This window comes from Brienomyrus brachyistius, chromosome 9 (assembly GCF_023856365.1).
Source record: "Brienomyrus brachyistius isolate T26 chromosome 9, BBRACH_0.4, whole genome shotgun sequence".
In the NCBI taxonomy this organism is placed as follows: Eukaryota; Metazoa; Chordata; class Actinopteri; order Osteoglossiformes; family Mormyridae; genus Brienomyrus; species Brienomyrus brachyistius.
Genome location: NC_064541.1, coordinates 20,395,492 through 20,420,563, shown reverse-complemented (window position 1 = coordinate 20,420,563; position 25,072 = coordinate 20,395,492). Strand labels below are relative to the sequence as shown.

General features: G+C 43.2%; 2 protein-coding genes and 1 long non-coding RNA gene across 4 annotated transcripts in view; 2 read left to right on the top strand and 1 right to left on the bottom strand.

The window, feature by feature from the left end:
* Window positions 1-10,121, top strand: part of LOC125748782 (rap guanine nucleotide exchange factor 5-like) — a 43,868-nt gene extending 33,747 nt beyond the window's left edge. The window contains exons 15-26 of the mRNA XM_049025400.1: window positions 1,040-1,070; window positions 1,425-1,500; window positions 2,292-2,441; window positions 3,766-3,863; window positions 4,454-4,576; window positions 4,697-4,875; window positions 5,735-5,825; window positions 5,959-6,009; window positions 6,200-6,287; window positions 6,496-6,560; window positions 7,180-7,234; window positions 7,765-10,121. Of these exons, the coding sequence (XP_048881357.1) occupies window positions 1,040-1,070; window positions 1,425-1,500; window positions 2,292-2,441; window positions 3,766-3,863; window positions 4,454-4,576; window positions 4,697-4,875; window positions 5,735-5,825; window positions 5,959-6,009; window positions 6,200-6,287; window positions 6,496-6,560; window positions 7,180-7,234; window positions 7,765-7,883 (1,126 nt within the window). The 3' untranslated portion in view covers window positions 7,884-10,121. The remainder of the gene's footprint in view (window positions 1-1,039; window positions 1,071-1,424; window positions 1,501-2,291; window positions 2,442-3,765; window positions 3,864-4,453; window positions 4,577-4,696; window positions 4,876-5,734; window positions 5,826-5,958; window positions 6,010-6,199; window positions 6,288-6,495; window positions 6,561-7,179; window positions 7,235-7,764) is intronic.
* A 7,567-nt stretch (window positions 10,122-17,688) lies between these two features.
* On the top strand, window positions 17,689-18,915 carry LOC125748795 (uncharacterized). Its single transcript, XR_007399672.1, has 3 exons — window positions 17,689-18,102; window positions 18,258-18,482; window positions 18,787-18,915. It is a non-coding gene; the product is annotated as an uncharacterized LOC125748795 (long non-coding RNA).
* LOC125748777 (dynein axonemal heavy chain 11) overlaps window positions 18,554-25,072 on the bottom strand; it is a 53,314-nt gene continuing 46,795 nt past the window's right edge. The window contains exons 71-81 of one of the 2 annotated variants that reach the window (XM_049025344.1): window positions 24,224-24,351; window positions 23,821-24,048; window positions 23,483-23,674; window positions 22,404-22,523; window positions 21,458-21,700; window positions 20,675-20,857; window positions 20,393-20,508; window positions 20,159-20,271; window positions 19,876-20,016; window positions 19,214-19,689; window positions 18,554-19,179 (exon numbers count right to left, since the gene is read on the bottom strand). In XM_049025344.1, coding sequence (XP_048881301.1) covers window positions 19,442-19,689; window positions 19,876-20,016; window positions 20,159-20,271; window positions 20,393-20,508; window positions 20,675-20,857; window positions 21,458-21,700; window positions 22,404-22,523; window positions 23,483-23,674; window positions 23,821-24,048; window positions 24,224-24,351 — 1,712 coding nt within the window. In that variant the 3' untranslated portion in view covers window positions 18,554-19,179; window positions 19,214-19,441. Of the gene's footprint in view, window positions 19,690-19,875; window positions 20,017-20,158; window positions 20,272-20,392; window positions 20,509-20,674; window positions 20,858-21,457; window positions 21,701-22,403; window positions 22,524-23,482; window positions 23,675-23,820; window positions 24,049-24,223; window positions 24,352-25,072 lie in introns of both variants that reach the window. The other variant, XM_049025345.1, reaches the window with a different exon arrangement.

Sequence of the window (25,072 nt, the reverse complement as noted above, 5' to 3'; positions counted from 1 at the left end):
TTCACTGTTCAGATAGTATCTGTCCATGATGAAATTAAGGGTTTATTTAAACAGTTTTATGAGCCAAAGAGATATGATGCCAAAGTTATGAAATATGGCCTGAATATAAAGCAAGCATATATAGTGCTGTAGCATGGGGGGAAGGGGGGGGGTTAAATTCCAGGACAAGGTGTCCATATCCCTCTGAATCATGATTCTTCTCCATTCTTGTGCATCAGGAAGCTTTATAATGTGGTGTCATCAGCATAATCCTGTACAGTTAGTGCTGTGAGAAACGCGTTGGCATCGGCCGCCTGGAGGCTAAAGTCATGTTAAGGACGCGCCAAGATGTTGTTTAAATGATACACACACCGGGCCCATTTTTATATCGTCCCTGGGACCGTTCAGATAACGGGCCCGGTGTACAGTCAGAGCTGCATGCTGACGTGAAGGTCAAACCGCCTCCCACATGCAGGGGCCTGTAGGGGACGGATCTTGGGGGTGGGGGGGCAGGACCGAGGTCTGCAGGGACAGCCAGTCCTCACAGAGGACGGACGGGTGGACCTCAGCTCGGCAAAATCACCACTTCTGAAGAGTTCCTGAAATTTATAAGCATTCCGCACTTTTAGTGCCCTTTGAGTTTGTGATTTCAGGTCATACATGATCATAAATTAAAATTCTAACATTTTTTGAAAATCTAATGAATGGGAGGATGTGTCTCCTTCTCTGATTTCTCTCTTTAATATTGGCAAGAGAATTGAAAAGCTTTATGCCATGTACTGGTATAGTCTTCCATCGAGGATGGAAGATCCACCCTCCCATTTCCTGTTATTGCTGATTGGAACTTTTGTGCGATTGGTTGAGACGGAAATGACATCATCATTCCCTGTGGAGGAAGCCAGCCTTAATGCATACATGTCCTCCCTGCAGGGGTGATGGCATCATATAATGGAGAATTCAAGTCTGCTGTGCTATAAATAATTTAGTTTATTTACTCTTTTAAATGGTTGCATTGCATCGCTACTCGTGATTGTAATCTGGCTGCCTTTTCATCCCACAGTACAGTGGACGAATACTCGCCACACCGAAAGGTAACAGTAAAATCTCATTTGCTGTCAGATTTCCTGCTACTCAGTACTGTTATGGAGAGTGAGTTAAACCTACATAAATCCATGTTCTTTCCCTTTGCACCTGCATAACTGGGTATTTTACGCTACATTCCAGTCCACACCTGTTACTGATCACTGCTGACGTTTTTGTGAGAGTTTAATGTATTTGGTTTTATGCTTGCGTGAAGCTTTTGGTCTTGGCATATGTCAGATTCCTTTTCCAGAGTAAAACATGTCAGTTTGTGAACGTTTCCCGCAGGAGTCTTGGCTGGAATGCTCCTTACAGAAGTTAAATAACTGAACGGTATACAAGCATTCATACTTTTCTCCTTACAGAATAAAGCCCTCTTTCATCAATCGAGTTTGAAAGAGAACTGGCTCCAGTCAAAAGGAACACAAAGAGAGAAAGAAGGTGAGCAGAGAACACGTGCTGTTACCTTAGGGGACGTCTTTTATAAAGTATAGGGTAACTCTTCTGAAAAACTAGAGGCTGAAGACATGTTTTAGAAAGCATATGGTAATTATCAGATTAAATTAAAGGCTAAGGACATATTTTAGAAAGTATATGGTAATTATTAGGTAAAATTAAAGGGCCCTTATGAAAAAGTGTGTTTCTTTTCTTGGGATCCTGATTTATATTCACGCCGACATTAAATTATTTTCATTTTCGCGTTGTACATATTTCTGTTTAGCTTGACTTAAATCCTGCCTCAGCAGAGGTTGTATCTTAAAATCTGTGAATTCCCAGGATTCCATTGTGTGTGTTAAGTGTAGCAGCTCCCCGCAGAATTTGCCCTTCACAGTTCAGGGTAGCTGAGTGCGAATTTTCACCACACAATAGGTGAGTGACGGAGGCCTAATCACCTGGAGAGTCAGGGGCCTGGAATCTCGCCAGACGGCCGTACTGGCGCGTTAGCAGCAAAATCACACCATTAGGCTCATTTCAGCCGTGAGGCTTTGGGCTTTACAAATGTGATGCTGAATGGGAGGCCCAGGTGCCTCATAGTGGAATAAATTCCATTGCATGGCTGACTTTGGCCTGGCTGTTGGTTTACATTGATTGCGGTGTCTGGATGAGACGACGAACTCTGAAGCTGCACTTAGCTGTGCGCTAAATTCCTATTGCGGAAATGTGGCCAGTTGTAGTTCGAGGAAAGGGATTGACCAAATCGACCCTCGATTACCCCGCTTGTCCCTCGTCAGTGTTCTGCCATGTGTACGTGACTGCGGACTCCTACCTGAGCATCAAGACCTACACGGCGGTGGAAGCCCAGGAGCTACTCAGCATCACAGCTGGGAGGATGGAGTGCACGGAGGACGGCCTGCTGTTGGCGGCAGAGACCTGTGCTGGAGGTAACTGCCCCGCTGCCATTTCATGTGAGGGTCAGAGGATCTTTTTTTACAGAGAATCAGTCATGAAGCCCATCTTGTGTTTCATGCTTCCTCACAGGTCATACGGCATTTATCAAACAAGTTCTTCAACAGCTGTCATCATAAAAATTTAAAAAAGGAGAGTATTGGACACCTGGTGCAGATGGACACCACCTATAAAATAATTTGCATAAACTGCACCTTCATAATGCCTTTATAATGCATTCACAGAACATAAAGTACACCTTCATAATCCATCAATAAAACATTCATAAGCTGTATGTACAGTATGTGTACCTTAACATCCTAGCAAATCTTAATAACATTACACATTAATAACAAGCATTATATGATAACCAACAATTGATTATTCTATGAATTCAACTATAATGTTAAGGTGTACATGCATGCTGCTTATGAATGTTCCATGAATGCATTATGAAGGTGCACTGAATGTTCTGTGAATGCATAATGAACTATGAAGGTGTTGTTAATGTAAACCATGACCAATTATAACATGAAATTCACTTCCTTCTCCAAAACTGTCCTTGTGCTTTGGAGCTGGAGGATAAATGAATGCATGGACATAAATCTTTTAATCTTACGGTTTAAGTACTAGATGGTCCTTTTCCAAGTCTAAGAGTGGGCGCGTATGACTTGCTCCGAGAATAAGGTCACACCGCATGACCTGGGGACGGGAAGCAGGAATAAAGACTTTAAGTAGGTACTGGAGATGAGATGGATTTCAGCCATTTTGGTGTCACATGAGAAACCGGTCACAGACGTCACAGTCTGTCTCGGCCTGTGTGGGGTTTCCAAGCCTGAGAGAAAGTCAGGCTTAGCCCTGTAGGACTGCTGCTAAGTCACTGGTCACACAGCTGAATGGATGTACTCATCACCTAACGTTTCCGTGGTTGATGGTCACACTTTATCAGGTTGCCTGTCAATGTCACCCTCTGCTCTGCCACCCGCCCGCCGACGTCCTCTTAGCATGCCATGGGTATATTGAAATGAACAGCTGGTGCCTGTATTCATCTAGGAAATCCTATGAAACCCCATGAAACAAAATGGCAGAGCCTCAGAATTACTGCCATAATCCTATTAATGCACTCTGCTCTTTGACGTCTACGCCGTCTCAAGACTTGGCTCGCATTCACAACAGCCCATAATTGGATAAGCAGTTATTGTGTAAGGACGGCCTGTATGTGCGGCAGACTAACTCAGTGACTGAACAACCTGACCAATTACCTGAAAGGAGGGAAAAAAATCTGTTTTGCCTTTTCTGTGTTTTTGCTTGTCTTTGTAGAAAAGCTCGTTCTTCAGCCCCATGACAACATCTACTCAGAGTCCCCATCCATACAAAGGAGACTCCTCATCTGCAGGAAGGACCTAAGCCAAATAATGGTATCACTCAATATCTAATAGACGTTGATGCCTTTCATGTAGCACAAGGAGCACTGTATGCTTTCTAGTCATTGCCATAAAGCATTAGCCTGTTTTCTAGCTGTTGACACAAACTTTTGCCTTCAGGACATCTGTTCTCCTTTGTCCTGCCTCTCGTTCTCTAATTCTCTATTACCCTGATTTCCCAGTTTACTTTCATGACGTAAAATATGTCAGGCACTGTCTAAATATAAGTAGGGACCCATTTTTCAAAGCTGAATTTTTTAATAACTGAAGTCGGAGGCTTATTTGTGAGCAGCCCGGGTGCGAAGGCAGCTTTGGCTTTGATCGGGTCGGACCGCCAGGTGTAGGAGACATACTTTCATATCTGCTCTACCTTCACTTTAAACGATGCTGTGAAAATATTTATAACACCACCTAACACTGTAATACTCCTTCTTCTTGTACTATAATACTTATAGCCTAGGTACACGTTAGCAAGTCGGTTTCCTATTGCTTTCGGTGTATTTATCAAAGAGAACAATGATGATTGTTTTACGTGGCTTTTCCTACTCCCCACCTGTTACTTGTTTTGTGCCGCCCATCGTCAGAATCCCTTTACGGACAACGCGGATCTCCACCAGAGGTCTGTCCGTCTGCTTGGCATGAACACATGGGATGTGGCCGCTTCCCTGACTAATTTCGACTGGAGCCTCTTCACATCCGTGCGTGAGGTAATGCTATGAATGGCCATGTCGCAACCTGCTGGGTTCACCTGGCTCGCAGGTTTATTACCGGGCTTTTAATGGTACGTGTGTAGCGCCATTCGGACTCCTGTGCGCCCCGAATTGCAGCAGGAGCCCATTTACTACACGATCAGCCGGCAGGGGAGCAGCGGCCGCACGGCTGCGCTGGAGATGCTGCTGCAACGCTGCAACGAGGTGCAGCTATGGGTGATGACAGAGGTGCTGCTCTGCTCCAACCCTGCCAAGCGTGTCCAGCTGCTTAAAAAGTTCATCAAAATCGCAGCCCAGTAAGACACTCTTTCTATCTGAACTATTGTTAATAATGCCATAATTATGCTATAAACTCAAATATGGAGGCACGTTTGTCATTGCTTAAGGCCCTATCTTTAGTTATTGCCCTACAAATAACAGACTGTTATACTAGTCATTACAATAATGAACATGTAACTGGGAGACTAAGACAGAAGACATTGTGGAGGAATGCTGTTATCAACAGGAGACACCACTGAATTGACAGCACCTAATAATTATTAGATTAGTGATGGTTTGGCTTTTTTTTTTGCATGAAACGCTGGCAGATTGCACTGGCAAAATGTCTTTGACAGATCTGTGTTTTAATTCCGGTGGCCTTACCAACCTTACTCTTCTACAAGGGAATTGGTCTATGGCATTTGAAACCTTATGTTCAAATAGCAGGTAGCCGCATGTGTTGGTATCCTTGTTGGAATCCACTAAGTAATAAAGTCGAAGCAGATGTTTGGATGAGGGCACCATACTTCTCATCATGTGTGGTTAGGGCCATATGGCCAGTGTGGTTGCAAGGGGCCACACCATTCCATCTGTTCCCCTTAAGCACTGTGCTGGAGTAATCTGTCACCCAAATGACTAGTGAAGCCCCTCAGGCTCGTGCCGTGGCTTTAACACGCCGTCATTTGTACTCTTCGGTTCATGCTCCTTTTCATTGGGTTTCTTTCATCCTTAGTGAAGGGAGGGAGGGGCTTTGAGCCATGTATCTTTTGAGCATTGAGAATCGGGGGTATTTCGTTCCCGACACAGACGTGTTTTCAAAGATTGTTGTGAATGTGTTATGGTGCGTAGGGGTTATAGAATCTGCCCTCGAAGGGTTACGATTTTGTCTCCCCGCAGCTGCAAAGCACAAAGAAACCTGAACTCTTTCTTCGCCATCATCATGGGCCTCAACACAGCAGCGGTCAGTCGACTGAGTTTGACTTGGGAGGTAAATAGGCATCGCTGTCGTAGCCAAAGGAGGCCGCCAAGGACGGCGGATGCACCGTGAAGGTCTTACTGGTACCGTCGGCAGAATTAAAAGACTGGTCTTCTTTATTTCCCTTCTTCCCTTTTCCCTCAAGAAAGTTCCATGCAAATTCAGGAAGCTGTTTTCCGAACTGGAAATGCTGACGGTAAGTAATGCAGGCTTCTCACTGGTTCCTCTCCCACAAAACACACTTGTTTTTTGAGCGGGTGTTGTACTTTGCGTTTAAAGACGATAAATCCTACATCTTCTTGCAAGACCTTGTTAAGATGTGGATAGTTCTCAGGATATGTATATTTATAGGAAGAACCAATCCCTCACTGCTTGTGTCTCTCCAGGACCCATCCCTCAACCACAAAGTCTACAGGGATATATTCAAGAAAATGAAGCCGCCCAAGATCCCCTTCATGCCTCTTCTTCTGAAGGGTAATGTCTCAGAATGATGCCAACCATGAAGGACAATGCTGCAAACAACAGACTGTGTTACAGAAGCCATCTGGTCGTTTCTCATTCATTCATAAGTGGCAGAGCCCTATTAGAATATGGACTGGGTTACTAAATGCAAGACTGGTGGTGTCTGCTTGGTAAAGTGTTGTTTATGCCATAAAAATTAATTGCAATCTTTCTTTTATAGATATCACCTTTATTCATGAGGGCAACAAAACGTTCCTTGATAACTTGGTTAATTTTGAAAAACTGGTGAGTAAATGATGGGCGTCAGACACGGGAGGCATGGCTATCCCCTGGTGGGTGGAGTCAGATTTTGACCTTTACTGCGACCTCAGTTTTAGCTCCCTGCACAGACCTTGCTCCCGATCCTGGTTCTCAATCCAAATCTTCGAGGACCCCCCCAGACATTTTTATTCCCTTCTAGCACCCAGCAGCAGGTGTTCAGTGTTCTTGATCGTTTAGCTCACCTTGATCGTTTGGTTTGTTCTTGCTTGTTTGCTTCAGGTGTTGGGAGCTGGGAGGGAGAGAAATGTGGATTGTCTGAGAGTCCCAAGGAACTGGGTTGAGAAACAGCGCTGTAACACATTTGCAGACCTTCCCAAAGCCCATTTCATTTCTGTCTTTACTTCCGTTCTGCGTTTTATTTTTCTTCTCTGAGCCAGGTTAATAAATCTGTAACCACAAGCGGTCTATACTCCGTCCACCCAGCCCCACATCGTCTGGTTCTCTTCTCTGCCTGGACTAAAGAAAGTCTTACATCAGATCAGAAAAAATTGCTTATTCATGAGAGATCGAGTCGCTCAGCTAGCCATGTGATCACAACACAAATGGCGTTGTGGCCATAACAGCATCTCTGATCTTCTTCCAGCACATGATTGCCGATGCCGTCCGTCTTATCCGACACTGTCAGATGGACCACACGGGTCAGTACGCATTGCATTTTGGATCGGAAAATAACAGAAACTAACGTGGTGAATAATTTTCAGGTGGAAAAAAATGTACTGTTTATATTTCATATATATGCATATATTTGTATATGCTGTGATTTCAGCATGTAGTTTTAGAGTTTGTGAGCTACAAATGACAGGGAGCGTCATCCCAGTGCTCCATAATGAAATGCTGTAAACGACCAGCATGGAGCAAAGCACTGCAGCCACCTCGATGAGGGATTCTTCTTTTTCAGTACTAATGCAATCACAGCTGTACAAAACTTAGCATAATCACGCCCAAAAGCCACCTGTTTCACCGTTTATCCTGGCATTGAGGCAATGCATTATGAACAAGGCTGCAGCAACAATGGATAAAAGTTGTAGAATTCACTTTATCAGACTGGTGAATTGTACTTGTCCCCTGTAAGTGGAAGTTCCCATCAAATGTGTACTTTTTGGGTGGCCATTGGTTACTTTGCTGGCAATGCATGCTAAAAGTGGTATGTCCCTTTGGTTCTTTTCAGGAAATGAAGTGTCCCCAAAGGATAACGCAGAAACGAGAAGCTATATTAATTACCTTCACATCATCGACAATCAGCAGACTCTTTTCGAGCTGTCCCACAGATTAGAGCCCCGGATGTAGGGATGGGAATCGCAGCAACTCCGCGTGCATTGATACAGAAGTCATGGAAGCGGATCGAGGCAGAAAACGGACCACCTGCAAGGTCATGTGTGCACAAACGCCAACTCAAATTCTGACCACTAGGGGGAGACAGAGTCCATAGTGACAGAGAACCCGAGCAAAACAAAGGACACCCAGGACCCTAACCCTCCTGAAGGGAACATTAGGTATGAACATATAGGAATGTTTGTTAATCTGAAGAGAATAAAAGGGAAGCTACACTTTAAGGAACACAAACGCACTGAAAGATCACGCAGTGATTCAAGACTGGAGGGATTTTAAAATGCAAAGAAGAACTTGTGTTTTTGCCAGTGACATTGTGCACATGCAGTTCGTTTTCATAAGCCATCCAGTGACGGTCTGGTGGCCATATAGCTCAGTAATGTGAAGATACTTCACAGAGGAGCAGTATTATAGCATTTTAACAGTATTATCATTGTCATTGCCAGGACCGAGATGAGTCCCTTAACTACAACTCTGGTTTCTTGCCTCTGTTTTCAGTATATACGCATTTAATGAATGCGGTCGCAGCTGCAGCCTTTTGCAACCTTTTGTCGCTGTGTATTGCGAGTCTGTGTTGGACTCCAAAAATAAGCAGCCATTAATCTTTGCTGGACTGTCAGAATGCACACAAACAGCCAGTGTGTGGGGATCCCCGCAGCCAATCCGCAGCCCTCCATTTGACCCAGGGACCTCACAGAAATTCAAATAGGGAATATAAGGAAAATGATCAGTTTGATAGATGAGATATTATTCTCTCTGGGCATCCGTCCGCATCTCATTTCTACCATGTATTATATGCACACATAATTGTTTACCATTTGTCAGTGCCAAATTTTAAAATTAATTCATCTGATAATATCGAACTTAGACTGCTTTACAAAATAATGATGCGCCGACATCATGTGCAAAGTCCTAATGGAATAAAAATGTAAAAACGTTAACACTGTTACCAAAATCCGTGCTAAACTGCAGAAGATTTGCTGTCGACCTATTAATACTGTGCCATAGCTTTACGGCCTGAAAAACTGCATTTCATGTTTTTAGATTTAAAATTTTTTTTAAATGGTACCGAATCGTACGTAGGCCATCCAGTCAGCTCTTCAACATTATAAGGCAGAAGTGGGACTAACCTGGAGATGCGGGATGCACACCTGATACACTCAGGACGGCGTGTTTGCGTACTGTACTGTACTGCACCTGCTCTGTGGTCATTTTCACGGGTAATTTCACATCACACTATTGAGGAAAGGAAGTTTGGGAACTGCTGATGTCATTTCCAGGTGAAATTTAAGGGAAATCACCAAAAAAAATTGTATTTGGACATTTTTTGTTCAAAGGTGGTGGGGTGGGTATACAAACTGCAGCAGAAGCCAAGGGACCTTGGTCTGGCATGATACGTCACCACTGGCTGATACGTCACCACTGGCTGATACGTTAACATACCTCCCTTTAAATGTTTCAGGACGGCTATTTTCAGCATCTCTGTTCCGTTTTATAATTTTTTTTGTAAGGGTTGTTTCAGTTACATGTTCTTTGACATTGTTTAAAGTTACACTTTTTACTGACATTCGTGCAAGGTAAAAAAAATTAAATGAATCAAGGTCATATACCTGGATAGCACTGCTGTGTTTGAAAGCCAAATGTGAGCGTGTGGTGCGTGGCCATACGTCCATCCACATGCACAAAATGTTGTGATTTATAAAAACACAAAACAGCTTTCTAAAAATGTTGCAAATTAACTATGAGGCAATATTACATATTTATTTGATGTTATTTATTTGTGTGTGAATGATGATCACTGTTGTTTTTTTTTTTTTTACTGACGTTATGAATACATTGGCTCCCGATCGTACATTATCGTTAGACACTGACAGTCGAGATGAACAGAGCCATCCAGGTCATTTGTGTGATTGTTTTGTGTAGATGGTGTGTTCGAAATGGTCAGTATGACATGGGTTGCTGACTCATAGACAGACCATTTGTACCCCTTTGCATGGATAGAAAATGCTTTGCAAAAATATTCTAACTGGAAATAAGCCCCCAAAGTGTGAAACTGGCCATTTATTTAAAACTGAGGGGCAGAAGGCAGTGCACTCACAGCATGTGAGTTTTTGCTTTTGCATTTTCCCTCTGAATTGTATATATTTTTGCAGTATTTTGAAAATGTTATGAAAAAATAAAGATTTTAGTAATGTATTGCATGGTTCCATTCCATTTCAGTCTGTTCAGTTACTAGAGTAAAAACTACTAATATAAATAGGCTACAATTCCGTCTTTTGTATTTCAAACGGACACAGCAGTTATTAATGTTTTGCAAGATCTTGCAAATGTTTATCTTTTATTTTTCCCTCCCATGTCCCCTTCCGGGCCTCGTAGTTTATTCTAGTATATGAAGGATAAACTATAATGTGTGTTCCACCCTCCTGAATAGAATTTTTTATTTTTTTTATAATCTGTATGGGGCAATCCACCCTTTTCCGTTTGAGAACCATGACCTCAAACTTGGAGGTTCTGATCATGGAGCCAGCCTCTTCACACTCAAGCGCAAACCGCCCCAGCGCGCGCTGAGGTCACAGCCCTATGAAGCCAACAGGACCAGGTCATCTGCAAAAAGCAAGGACGCGATCCTGAGGTCACCAGACCAGGCCCCCTCTGCCTGCTGGCTACAGCCTAAAAATTCTGTCCATAAAGGTTAAACAAGTAATGCAAAAAAACTGCTTTAAGAACAGGGTGTGTGCAGTGCATGCTTAAGCACCATGGCACTCTAACTGCAATGTGCGGTAGATATCTTATTTTACACTTCAAATATACAGCCAGGATAACCCAAGAAAATTCACGTTGACTTATTTTTAACTAGAACTCTTACTTACAGCTAAGCTGCAGTGGAATCTCCTGTCCACCATCTCTGTCACCAGAGCTCAGATGGTTTGACCTTTCAGACATTATTTAAAGTGTCTTGGGCTACAGAATTGTTTAGGTCACATCAGGAAACATCTGCTGTACCCCAAGGCTCAGTCCTTGGTTCCATCCTCTTTTCTCCATTTGTACAGGGACCTGATGTCCAGAAAATACATGTAGAATCCAGTATCCTTGTGAGGATAAAGAGTGTCCATGGTCACTGATGGCTGATGACTGATGTTTTTTACCTTCTCGTGGACAAACTCCAGTCCCTCTCCAATCTGGCTTCAAAGCTGGACACTCGCACTATGCCTTCACTATGCCTTCTCTATGCCTTCTCAATGCCTTCACTATGCCTTCACTATGCCTTCTCTCCTAACTGTTGTAGTTACATTAGGAGCTGGATCTTGGCCATTTGTTCTCATCCCGCTGTACCTTTCTGTGGCTCAGTGAACCATTGGAATCTCCACATAGCAGCTATGTCCTAGTCTTGTAGAGTCACTCTGCATAATATCAGGAAGATTAGGTCTTATTTGTCAGCATACGCAGTTCAGCTTCTATGCCAGGTTCTTGTCATCTCATGACTAAATTACCGGAACTCTGTGCAGACAGACCTATAAGCCTATGCAATTAAACTGTTACAGAAGATTCAAAATGGAGGAGCACATGTGGTACTCAATCTGCCAAAACGCTCTCATGTTACACTCCACCTTGTCCCTCTTCATTGGCTCCCTACATGCACTCGCATTAAGTTCAATCCTGGGTGCTGGCATCCATCTCCATCAAGTCACTCATCAAGCACTACATTCTGTCCGCCCTTCTTTTTCAGCAAGCCAGTGCGGCCTGGAGATTTCCACGCTGTGTGAAAAGTCTCACATCGTTTTGCTAGCTTGGTGGCAGAGCAGAGCAAGCTAGCCATCCACACCCAGTCATCAGAAGCCATCACAACCTTGCAGAAATGACTCAAAATGCATCTTTTCCAGAAAATACCTCATCTACCCCTCCAACTACTGCCTGATGCCGAATCCTTAGCTGCACTTCTGCCTAGCTGACTCATGTACTGCTGTATGCTAGTAACGTTCTCTTTGCCTGTCCTGTATGTCACTGTGGACAACAGCGAAGGCTAATACATGTACAATATAATAGAAATTTGCTTGTGATTCATGTTAAACTGCAGTCCACTAACAATGTAGAAATATATACAGAGAAATGGATCATTGACATTATTATGGCGCATAATGTTGAAGTCCTCTCACATGAACATTCTCTTCCACACCTACATATGTGGGCAGTGTTGGCCTGATGGTTCGGGAAGCGTGGTCGTAATTCAAAGATTGCCGATTCAAATTCCCAGCCAGCAGGGCACCACTGACGTACCCTGGGAAAGGTGCCGCCCCTTGGGAGCTGAACTAACTGCCCCCTACTATGTTATGATGTCACATATGGGTTAAATTCAGAGGACACACATTTTTATTGCTGTCGTATGTCAACAATGACTAGTCACTTCATCGCCGTTATTTATCTACAGCATTGTGCAAAATCTTAGGCGGTCGAAGGAAATGTTTAAACCTATTTATCTAAGTAGTAAGTGCATATGTGCTCAGAACAAAAGATACAATTTAACATTAGAACATAAAAGACAATTAAAAGTGACCACAGCAAAAACTAAAAAGTTCCTGATATCTTTTTGGACGGTTAGATGGACGCCGCTTCAGTTCCCAAGCCTCTCCTCAGGGGCACCCCAGCCCTTCCATGTATGCCTTACATTTCACATCCCGCTCAATTAATTATTCAATTTAATTAATTTAAGAAACTGAGGTATTGATTTGCTATGACGGGTCAAGTCAAATATTACATGGCTATATTGGTTGGTCATTGCAAATACTGGGGTGATTCTAGGAGAGATTTTGAAGTGGCTAAGCTGACACTTTGACAGACATGATATAGTTTGTGCCAATATGAAGATCATTTGAACATCATTTTAAACCGCTTACAACTTTTGCACAGTACCATATATAGAACAACACTGACATCTAGTGGATGTATACGTATTACGCTCCTCCTATTTAATTTGTAAGAGTCTTAAATTCACTTTTGGGACAGTCGTTCAATATAAAATGGCGGAAAAAGTCAGGTTACGGAACAGAGAACAGACAAACAGGTTTCTAGCGATAAGGTTTACTTTTCAGCATTTATGTGAACCAGAGCAGGGCATAGTTAACGAAACATAGAGGGCATGTAAATTTAAATATGACAGCGGCACAAAAAAAATCAAAGTGACGACATGTTCACCGTAAAAGGATTAAAGACCGTTATAAAGACTTTTCCGAGTTTGCTAGGGGCGAGAAAATATCGTGAAATGTCAATTAATACCTTTTGTCATAACCAAAAAACAGGTGGAGTCAACACTCCAGACCGGGTCAGCTGACTGTTCGTCCCGAAACTGCCAGATTGGGGAAATGACAAAGCCTAGTGAAAGTCTCTTTCCAGTACGCATCCAGATCTGGTCCAGTTCTACCTGTCCGTCTGCATCACAAAAGCAACCGTGCTGGATTTCTGTGTTAAGGTGTCTGTGGAAACAATGAACCCTTTGTTTGCTTGGGCATTCGCAATCTGAAGGAATCGCCGCTCTTGACCGCATTTCCTGCAGGTGAATCACACAGGCAGGCGAAGGACATGCAATGAAGCAGATTTCATATCCAGAGAGCATTTTCTGTCTCTCAGGGCAAAGGGCCATCAGGGCCATTTACAACAATTTGTTGTTTCAATTTACCTACTTCAGAAACTCAGTGTCCTGTTTTCAGAATATAGCTGGGCCACCTGAAATAAACAAGGTTGTCGGCATATTGCACCTATAACTCCTACAATGGTATTAGAAAGGAATTTCCTGGAGGATTAGCAGATATGTAAATGTTTGTGAAGCTTAAACTGAGGTTTAAATTGAGCCGTGTTATCCAAGAGTAACACACACACACACATATATATATATATATATATATATATATATATATATATATATATTTACAGTTGAAGCTGCCTTATTTTTGAAAGCCAGATGGATGTTTACGGTTTTCACCTCCAGATCTGATATCAGCTTAAACCTGCTCATCAAGGAACATTTATGTCAATGAGGTGATCGTGTTGTCTGACAAACTATGACTTTGTTTTTCTCTGAAGCAGATTTATATCGAAGGTTAAATTAGACTATTGTTTTAATTCCGCAATGCCATTTTTATTAAGACATTTCATTTGAAGCTATAAATATAAACCTATTTTTAAAACTAATATTCATAAATATCAGAAAGTAGTAACAAAGACAAATAGAAACACATTGTAGTATATAAATAAAATTTAAAGAGAGAATCACACTGTTACCCTAACGCTTTCTTTTCTTTCCTATGTGTGTTAATTTGGCATTTGAGCATCAGTGCATCACGCATCCTCCAATCCTCCACGAGTCTAAACCAGTTCAGCTTGGTGTTGTACAGACTGGCTTTATTTTATTCTTAGCGATTTCGCACAAACCAGAAAAATGCGTCTTTAGCTCATGTCAGTCTGGCTCCCCATCTGACCAGCATGCCTACAGCCCACAAACCAGAATCCGACAAGCTTAACTGACTCACACACTGACATATTATTGACAGGACGTGCCAATAATAATCACCATTCCGATTTTTCTTTCTTTCTGCGTGTGCCCAGTGCCACCCCCGACAAAATGCTGCCCTAGACAGCTGCCCATGTTGCCCGTACCTAAATACGTCAGTGTAATGGCCAAGCATGAATGTCAAGGATAACTAAATAGATAAAGTTTTACAGTTATGGCTTGATTTATCATCAGGCAGCATCTTGAAAATTATTGTAATGGATCCTTCGTAGTATACTGTCCCAAGCCATTTTAAAGAACTATCAGTTCTGTACACTAGAATGAACCCTTTCACAGCCATTATCGCATACAGCGTTTATAAGGTTAACTCCGCGTGGCATGAAATGGTCCCTCCCAACAAGGCATGACAACAGTCTCAGCAGCTGGACAGGGAGTTTTGGTTCCGCCCGCGGTGAGCCAGTGCGACCATGGGCACCGTGGCGGGGGAACTTAGCGGCTTCGCTCTGTGATTTCCTCCCCGAGTTGCCGCACACCCTATCATTTCCCTGTCGCCTAATGACTGACCCGGCACAGCGGCATGCTAACGACAGGAAGCAGAGCTTGCTGGAAGGATGCCGCTGCTCCGCTCTCGACGATGCGGGGAGGGGGAGGCCCGGCCTTCCAGTTGCAGGTGCTCCGCACAGTTTGAGATGTGCTTAGATTCCGGTTCGAGGGGGCAATAAGCTGTTATTTGTGTGGAAAAGGATACTCATCTGGGGCAATCACATGTGGTTAAAGGGGGCAAGGAGACTCGCCTATCTCCAGCCTGACATGTGACAATTGGGGCTTACATCACCCACTGTGTAATCATAACCTAATGTTTATTTCTGATATTCATACGTATAAGCATTAATGCTCCGCTTTGGATTATACAGAGTGTATGGCCTGCTCTGATTGTACGGTGCTTGCTCCGTACTTGCTCCGTAAGCAAGAAATTTCAATTAATATGGAGAATGTGCGTGTTACTGTTTAATCAATAATTGATGATATATACAAATATGAATGATGTGTAATGTAAGAAATGGAGGTCCTTCAAGCGTGCCCTATTGGGAGGAGGCCCCGAGGCAGATCCAGGACACACTGGAGAGATTATATATCTCCTGGCTGCAATAGGAGCTGCAAGAAGTGGCTGAGAAGCCGGCGATCTGAGCAAGCCTGCCCAGGCTGCTGCCCCCGTGGCCTGGACAGTGAATGGATGTAATGTAAAATATTGAATTTTAATGCATAGCTTTCAAAATCAGCTAATTGCTAGCATTATGGTCAGAAAAAAGGTGCCAGTTTGCTATGCTGCTACAATCTCAGAAAAAGGGGTACAAATGAATTGTTTGTCACTGGGGCTGTACCCTTGTACTTGTACCTTTTAAAAGTACAGAAATGGACTCTGAGGAACATCCCAAAGATGCAACAGTTTTATTACCTTGTAAATAGTCTGTAGGGCTTGCGAACTACCCAACGCTTCTGTTGTAGCTCATTTTAGCTTTATACTGGAATAAGACTTCTTGCGTGAGCGCGATTCAAAAAGCGCGAGGCTAGATGCGGGAGAGCTGCCAGTCCTGGTTAATGTCCTCTAAAAAATGCTTAGGGGCTGCTGTTTTGTATCTTAATACACAATTTCCTCGTTCTCTACACTCACGATATGCTGTGTTTGTACTTTATAAGGCATGTGAAAACTGGGTTTGTGTACTGTATGTGTATGAGTTGATATAACTGATTACTGAAGTACTGCCTGTATAAATACGATGCTGCTTTCTCCTGAAACACAAAGGTTCCTGTCTCTCTGAAGATCGTGCTGTTCTGCGCTCCGAAGGGGCGTCTCACACTGTGTACAATGAATTATACGACTCAATCAGTATTCAGCGGGGAAACAAAGGCCAAGGTCAAGTGAACCATATTTGAAAGTCAATATCCACTGTGTTCAAAATCTCCAGGGTGCCCTGGCTGTATTCCGTATATTACACATAATGTACTGCTCTTCATACAGAAACCATTTCCAGCCTTTTTACCTTCTTCATCCAAAATACACATTATATTGAAGGGTATTTGTCTAATTCTCAAAATCAATACTCTGTCTTCCAACAAAACAATTAGGATGAAAAAAATACAATATTCCTCAACAATATCCCTCCTCCTTCATTAGTAAATTTGGATACATTAAATATAGCTTCATAACTACATCATTGAATCCATTTAAACAATAAACACTGTATATGCTTATATTTGAACATAAATTTGAAGGAGAGATCAGGGATAATTGTTAGGTTTTATACATCTTGCCTGTATCTCTTTTTCACATTGAAAATTTGATTCAAACTACCTGCAAGTGTCTTCTGTTAAACAGCAAAGTATTACAAATAAACAATGAATGGTTTAGCCTCAAACATATGGAGTGAGATGTTACAATTTAGCCCAAACTCAGGGATAGTTGTAACACAACCGAGTACGTCAAAAATCTTTTTTTTTCAACGAAATTTGTGGTTATGTATGCGTATGTGTACAATGTACGTTAATCACAACTAAAATCAAATATCATAATACAACCAAACAAAATGTGTAACTGTCACCGTACTGTGCACCAGTTTTAATAACTGAATAATACTGCGTAAATCTGCCTGCCTGTGTGTGTGTGTGATTATCAATTAGAATCACAGTACTGACAGGTGTATTACACTCCTGCTGGCGTACAGGCCTCGGGGGCTTCGCCTTGGACAGACTATGCATTTCTCCTAATTTTACTTTGACTTTGAAATGTTCCACACACACAATGCAGAAGTTTCCTGGGCTTGAAAAGCGGCCTGGTGGGCAGCTGGAGAATCACCGTTACAACTATCCCAGACTGGCAGCCGTGAATAAGTTTACCTTGCAGCAAAGAGCAACGATATTATCACTCAAAGCTTGTATAAAAGATATTTACATTGGCATATAACAAAACGATTTAAGTCTGAATAATGTAAGTACAAAGTTTGCAGTGCTATCACGAAAATAAAGTCAAAAGACCGTACCTCACAATTCGTCTTTACAAATCTGAGTATCACAGACCACTTCTCCTTCACGTGCGAAATAAGCACTAAACTGAGCATGTGCAGAGCCGGTTAGGCGATTCGTCCCCCCTTCCCGGTTATAGAGACGGACTTTGTAACGGGCTCGTCTTCGTGTATTAATTACACTATCAGAACATTTCACTGGGAAGTTTGGCAAATGCAAATATATTCATCCAGAGCAACTTTCAGTTTTAGGATAAAAACAATTAAAATTAAAATCATAAAATGTTTGATATACCACTTGGTCTGTTCCCTCAAAGCTGTTAAAATGTAACATTTGAAAGAATTTCCATTATTAGCACTAATGCACATCAGCATATTTAAACAATGCATTCTGTTTAGAAAAAAACAAAGCTCAGCCTAACATTGAAAACCAGCTTCATCTTCATCCTGTAGCCTGTAACAGGCTCCCTGTATTTGGATGCTCAGGGTTACAGAAATGGACAAGTCAGGCTGTACTGTTCTACAGGGCATGTGCTTCCAGTCTCAAGACCTCACTGAGGAACTAGTTCACATTTTCACTGAAGATTCTGACTGTGAGGATGAAGAATTTAAAGACTTCGCCGAAGATAACATTAAGGCAGGTGACAATACCATGGTCAGTTTCATAGCCAATGCTTATTTGTTTTTATTAGAACTAATTTGCTGCTGTAGGTCTCACTACTTAATTGTTGTGTTCTTCTCAATCTTTGCATAAAGAAGGAACTGTTTGGTTCAACCTTAACCCTGGGTAATGTTACGGTTCCTTGCCAGCCAGAGGAGCTAGTACATTTCAGGAAGATAGGGATCATGGTGAAGACTCCTTCACCCGTGTAAAGAGGACTGGCATGCGCATAGCCTTCAGGCTCCCGGTGAAACGAAGACGACATGTCCGGGAGAAGCCTTTGGAGAATAACTGGCATTCTCATCCACTTGGCCAAGTTCCAAGGCCACACCCCTGCGAAGGACTACTTGGACAAGTGAGCAGACTGTCAGAAGGTACCAGAGTAGCAATTCAGAATCACTACCGAATCGTGCTACTTTAATTACTCATTACAACAATACTACACTTGTAGTTTAAAATCCGTGGTTTTAATGAATATATATTCTTGTACATTGTACACTTTTAAATGCATTAAATTGATAATGAGTGTTCCTTAATGTAATCCTTTAATAATTACTAAATTTACTCCATACATGACCTCCCCAATTTACTAAATTACCTTTAATAATTACTTTATTAATAAAGTAACAGAGTATCACAGTGCTTGTGACATGATGGTCTCTCCCCTTCTCTTCCCAGCCTTCAGAAAGAATGTTAAATCTACATCGACTGTGTCTTCATTCTTTCTGCTTGTATTTTACTATGCCTGCATATTTATATTTTATGTTATAATTTTCGTTTGTGCTCCAAGCTCCTTTAGGCCTGCAGGTTTATCGTTGCTTGCATCCCCGTGTAAAGTGAAATTTTTAGTCAGTTAGTGTTGTTCACTCTTACTGTAATTACTTGAGGACTGTTTGAAAAAAGAGGATAGTTTCGTTCCATTTAAAATAAATGTTCTTCTGTAGAAATCGTGTTCAAAGTCTTTTCCATCATGGAATGCTACTATTTTGAATAGGTGCTTGTGCCTGCTGTAAAACTAACTTAACTCAGGCACTGAATTTACCTATTTATTTAAACATGTTTTATGGGTTCCTGCCATGGAAACTCTAAATTGTAAACTCTAAACTCTAGATTGCTAATCTGGAGACTGTGGACTCTCACAGTGATTACACACCATGGACTGTTTTTCTGCGTCTCCAGCCCATGTGCACATCTGCCCAGAAATGTCAGCATTTCTGCAGCGCTGCCAGGTTAAAGTGAACGGCTGGGCTGGGAGATAAGCACGACACGCGCGTCATCGGGGGAAAGCAGCTGCAGTCTGAGCAGAGCTATCCTAATTTGGGGTGTGGAGATCTCACACGGACAGCAATAATGCTGCACCGGCCAGGATCCACTTTGAGGACGGGTCTCTGGTCCTGAGGGGGAAGGTCCAGACGTAGGTTGGCCCACGGAGCTTGGTCTTATACAGGGGGCACTCATAGGTGTTGCCTGAGTCTGGCTGATCGCACAGGGCAGCCCGGAGGTACAGGACCGGCATCTGGGGGGCCAGCTCCTTGGGAAGGGCGTCTGTTACCATGGCGTTCTGCATATCCCACCGTGCACCTGCAGAGACCACAGCCACCATTCTCAAAACTGTCATGGAAGCAGGCTCTAGGTGTGTCTAATGCTCTGTGAGTTAAAGGGTGAGTTTAAGTGGTGAATGTCTGCAGTACAGTCTGATAATTACTGAACTACTTATATGGTGAAAGACGTGGCCTTCAGTATGATGATTTCATATGCTCCTCTTACCTTCCATGTAAAGGCCATGTATGTAAGCACCTTCTCGTGGAGGGTGTCCATAGTCGTCCTTAAATTTCTTTGTCACGTCCACGGTTAGACGCACTGTTTCCAGAGGCCATGCATTCTTGCGGGCGATGCTCTGCATTACGGCTGCAGAGAAAGTGAGGTGAGTGGCAGGACGTGCAGGTCACGGCATCGCATTCAAAATGCGGCCCCAAATCATCAGGAACGCCAAATCAGAAACACTGTTGTGTGAGAGGACGTCGCAAAGACGTGACAAAGTGGGGCTGACCTGTAAGGAAGGACTGAGGGTTGAAGAACCCTGAAAGCCACACGACTGGAGGGAGAGTCAGGTCCTGCGTCCAGATGTCCAGCTCTTGACATCGGGACAAGAGATCCTTGAACCTGGTGGATGATAGATTGTGTTTGTCTGTTTTGGGGAAAATTCTGTCAAGTTTTTACAATCAAAGTGGATATTTTAACTGATGCGTGTCCGTGTTGTGGGAAACTGCCGTGAGTGATTTACCATTGGGCGAGAGTCGATGTGGAGGGGTAGGCCAGTTTGGTCCAGGATTCTGGGACATTATTGCAGCATAATGGCAACTGTAGGGCCTCCATTTTTGGTGAGACAGTCAGCTGTCCCTGGGAAGGGGCACATATGGATAACTGAAGACATTTCCTGACATTTGAAGACATTTCATCTTATATCCACTTTAATGTGCACTTAAGGAAAAGCAATCAGTGCCCGAAACTAAAGATTTCAGCAAATTGCCAAACGGGAGACAGAAACTATGGCTTTTCAACTCACTTTCAGTCCCATGTCTAGCTCCCTCAAAGATCTGGATATTTCACCAATCAACAGATTCATTTGTTCGCATTCCTGGAGACACACTGAGACATAGGGACTCTCTTCTGTAGATTTTGCCATTATTTCTAACATGTTGAATTCCTCTGGGAGCTTCTCCAAAATATCATCCAGGATACTTTTCACCTGGACAGAAGACAAAATTAGTAGCCTACAGTATCTGATACTGCAACTTTTATATCAGCAGGATAATTGTTTAGGGAGTATAGCTCGTTGGTTGACCATTCCTCACACTGACGTTTACAAGTTCACAGCTTGCATGGTTGTCATTATCGTTACTATAACTATTCCTATTGGGCAGTGTTGTATCTGAATCTTCAGGAATGTGTCTTCCCTGCTTCTCAGCGTGCTTTTGCATTTGTGATTCCATGCTTGTGATGGCCTGGCGTCTTGCATTCGATTAGCAGGTGTAGAACGGGACGAATGGAAACTGCCCACTTGAATTTGAATAAAATTAATGAGACCATGCAGTGGACGATTCGAAAGCGGTGCCACTTTACAATAAGGCTACCCTTATAAAAGGATAATGAATGGCTCATAAGCAGGTTATTCATTAGGTTGTAACACTTTGTAAATCATTAATAGACAATTATAAACATGTTATACCACAGTTTTCTTCTTAATTAGTTACTACCATTTTTCAACCTTATTGTAAAGTAGAACCTCAAAAGCTTGAACCTAGAGTAATGTGGCAAATTGCGGGTATTTGCCTACGAAGCTCCCAACCTTGTCGTCTTCACTCTGTCCTGCAGTGTCACCTAGGGCACGGTCTCCGGGCTGTAGTTCCTTCAGTGTCCTGAAGAGGGCGTTGGATGTGCTGGTCAGGAACTCGGTCTCAGCATTCCAGTGTAAGCTATACAGGGTGGGATTTTCTGCAGGGAGGTGCTTGTCCACGTAGTTGTGGTAATCACTGTAGTCCAGGTTGGGAGGGGCCAAAAACCCAGGGCAGAGAGACAGCTCCCCTTCAAACTGGGGGGGAAATGAAGACTTGTATTTATGCTTATTTCTGGCAATCTGAAGCCGACTCCACAATGGCAGACTATCATAAGAAACGTTTGAAAGTGACTAGCTGTCATTGTTGACAGACCACAGCACCCGACGACAAAATGTGTCCTCTGCATTTAACCCTTATGTGTCATCGTGACACAGCAGGGGGCAGCTAATTCAGCACCAGGGGAGCAGTGCTTGGGGGCGCTACCTTGCTCAGGGTACCTCAGTGGTATTTTGCTGGTCAGGAAATCGAACCAGCACACTTTCGACTACATGTAACTATTGCACTTAAATGCTTTAACTGGTACCATGTTGGTATTACCAACCCATCTGAATCTTACGTTCTTGAACTGAGCGTAAATTAAAGTGACCATGACATAACTAAAGCATGCGGTAACATAAACTCGTGCACAGAGCTGGGCCCTACAATACGTCGAAATCTTTACTGTTAATTCTCCATGTCAATCCATGGTCTGGCCACTAGGTGGCAGCAGTTACCTTTCAGAATCGTTGACTATGAACATACGACACAGTTCATTGGCCATAGAAGTACAGTAAAATTTTGCCATTAAACATGCCAAAGAGTTTGGCACGGCTCCGAAATGCCGATGGACAAATAAAATGCTTAATATAAGCAAAACAGATAAAGTATTTGGTACCAGCTGGTTGGGTATATAGTTACCATGCTGGGCTGCATGTACTCTTGCAGGTAGGTGTGACACAGTCTTCTGTCCCAGTCGTCAGTGATGTGTCCTCCATACATGATCTCCCCAAAGAGGTAGTGAAGGTCTTCCCAGGGCACCTATGGGTGAGCAGGCAGGCCAGCCGCAGTCAGTACAGACGTCCACCTGCTATGCCTCCTTGAGAAGACTCAGGCACCCGGGCCATCTTACACTGCATAGATGTGGAAGCCTGTAAAATCTGCATTGATATTTCATCAGATTATATTTCAGGTGTATCTGTTTGACTGAGTGGACCCTGGCTTGGCTGCAACCACGAGTTTTCTATACATCCCTATAATCTTGATGAGTTTAAAAATAAATTATAATCTCAAGCTAAAATCACACCCTCATTACAAACAACAAGCAGCTACATAAATATAGGAAACATGTCAGGCTTTTCGGATAAGAAATTTTACCTGTGAAAAAATGAATCCGCCTACTTGCCTCATTGTAAGTTGATGGTCAAAGATCAAAGAGAGCCTCCAATCTAAGGCTAACCGATCTGTGGCCATAAAGCAGTGAAATACACACCCCAGAAATGACAAATCCTACAAGTTTACAACCATTTGTACCTGTATTGTTCTACAAATTGCTTCCATCAGCACTACTAATTGCAGTGATCACTTACGCTGTGCCGTGCACTGTCACATGGGCTGTAGGCAATTATATTTTGCGCAATGCTTCATTGCCTACCTAATGAATTCTGCGTATATGATCGTACAGGTTGATGTTTAGTTAATAAAATGAAGGGCATTTATTTTTGGGGAAAAAATGCTATGGCAAAATAATTTGATATGCTCGGAATTATATTAGATTGGATAAATAGACACCACAATCTTGCATGACGAATCTGAAAATGTGATGACGCCACTCTTGTATTTTAATTTTTGTTATTTTTTGGAAAAATTTGTCATGATTAAGAACTAAATTTGCCTGTTTGTCATGGAAAGGAAGAGTGTGAATTTTTCATTAATGTCTGTGCGATAATTTCAGTATGATGGCATGCCATCGCCACCACATGAACGCGTGCACACCGCACCTTAGAGTTGACTTCCAGGCAGTTGCAGAGCACGTTTGCAGAGATGGTGAGATCTCCTGTGCTGAAAGGGTAAGCATGATTCCACCCCAGGGGGCCAAATTTTCGTCTCTCAGTGACACAGGCATGGAAGAAGCAGAGCGAGAAGAGGATCCCACTGAACTCTCGCTCCCGTGAGCACATCTCTAGCGTCTCCTGCATGAAAATGGAAAAGCAGAGAGTGACCGAAGAAGCGCGTGGACATTCTGCACACGTGCTTAAGGGTTCTGGCGTATCTCTGCACTCCGCCTGGTGTTTTATACCCAGGCCGTCTTATGGGTCCCAGTGTGTCTCAGTCCCACCTGGCTGAAGCTGCAGAGAGCTGCATGCAGGTTAGCCTGCAAGCCTGAAGGCGGTTCGTTTGTAATCTTGATGGCATTCTCCAGGATGCCTTGAGGGATGATGTGTTCTTCTGGGGTTCCTGCTGGCTCGGCGCTAATGAAGACTCTGTAGTCTGGGTGACTCCCTTCCCCAGTCTTTTCTAGAAGTTCCTCTAGAGTGCTGAGCCAGTGAGGCACCAAGTGAATGTTCTAACACAAGAAGCCCAAAGAATATAATCACTTTGCTGTTCAGCTCAAACCTGCCTTGATGCTAAGTACCAGCTATGCAAAATCCGCATGCAGTGTTGCACTTTCTGTATGTGTCTTCACAGGTCGCCATCCCAAAGCTCTAATTATCTTTTCAGAATTAAGGATTTTGCAATACCTGAAGAATTACCCAGTGACCATCTCTGGATGCGCTCTCCAGGATCCGCCCTGCGATCTCCTCCTGACCTTGTCCCAGAGACAGGCTGTGCAGCCTCCCATGGTCAATGGTATATCCCATCTTCTGTCCTGGAACACAGAATATTAATTAAGGATTAGCTCAGAGATGCTTATTTTCTGAGGGACCTTTTTACTGTCACATATAATTGTCCTACTCGACAGTAAATCATTTAGAGCAGGGGTCACTAACATGGTGTCTGCGGGCACCAGGATGCCCTCAAGGACCGCATGAGTCACCCGCGGGCACCAGGATGCCCTCAAGGACCACATGAGTCACCCGCGGGCACCAGGATGCCCCCAAGGACCACATGAGTCACCCGCGGGCACCAGGATGCCCCCAAGGCCCACATGAGTCACCCGCGGGCACCAGGATGCCCCCAAGGACCACATGAGTCACCCGCGGGCACCAGGATGCCCCCAAGGCCCACAGGAGTCACCCGCGGGCACCAGGATGCCCCCAAGGAACACATGAGTCACCCGCGGGCACCAAGATGCCCCCAAAGACCACATGAGTCACCCGCGGGCACCAGGATGCCCCCAAAGACCACATGAGTCACCCGTGGGCACCAGGATGCCCCCAAGGATCACGAGTCACCCACGGACCTGTTCTAAAAATAGCTCACTAGTGAGCAGCGTCTAAAATTTTATTTTATCCTGTTGATATTCTTCTTTAATCACATTTGCATTTATATAGATTTGGAAATGACAATATCTAAAAAAAACACATTTAAAACATGTATTTTATATTTATGCATTTCTTATTATACATGAAGTTTAGATACATTTAGGA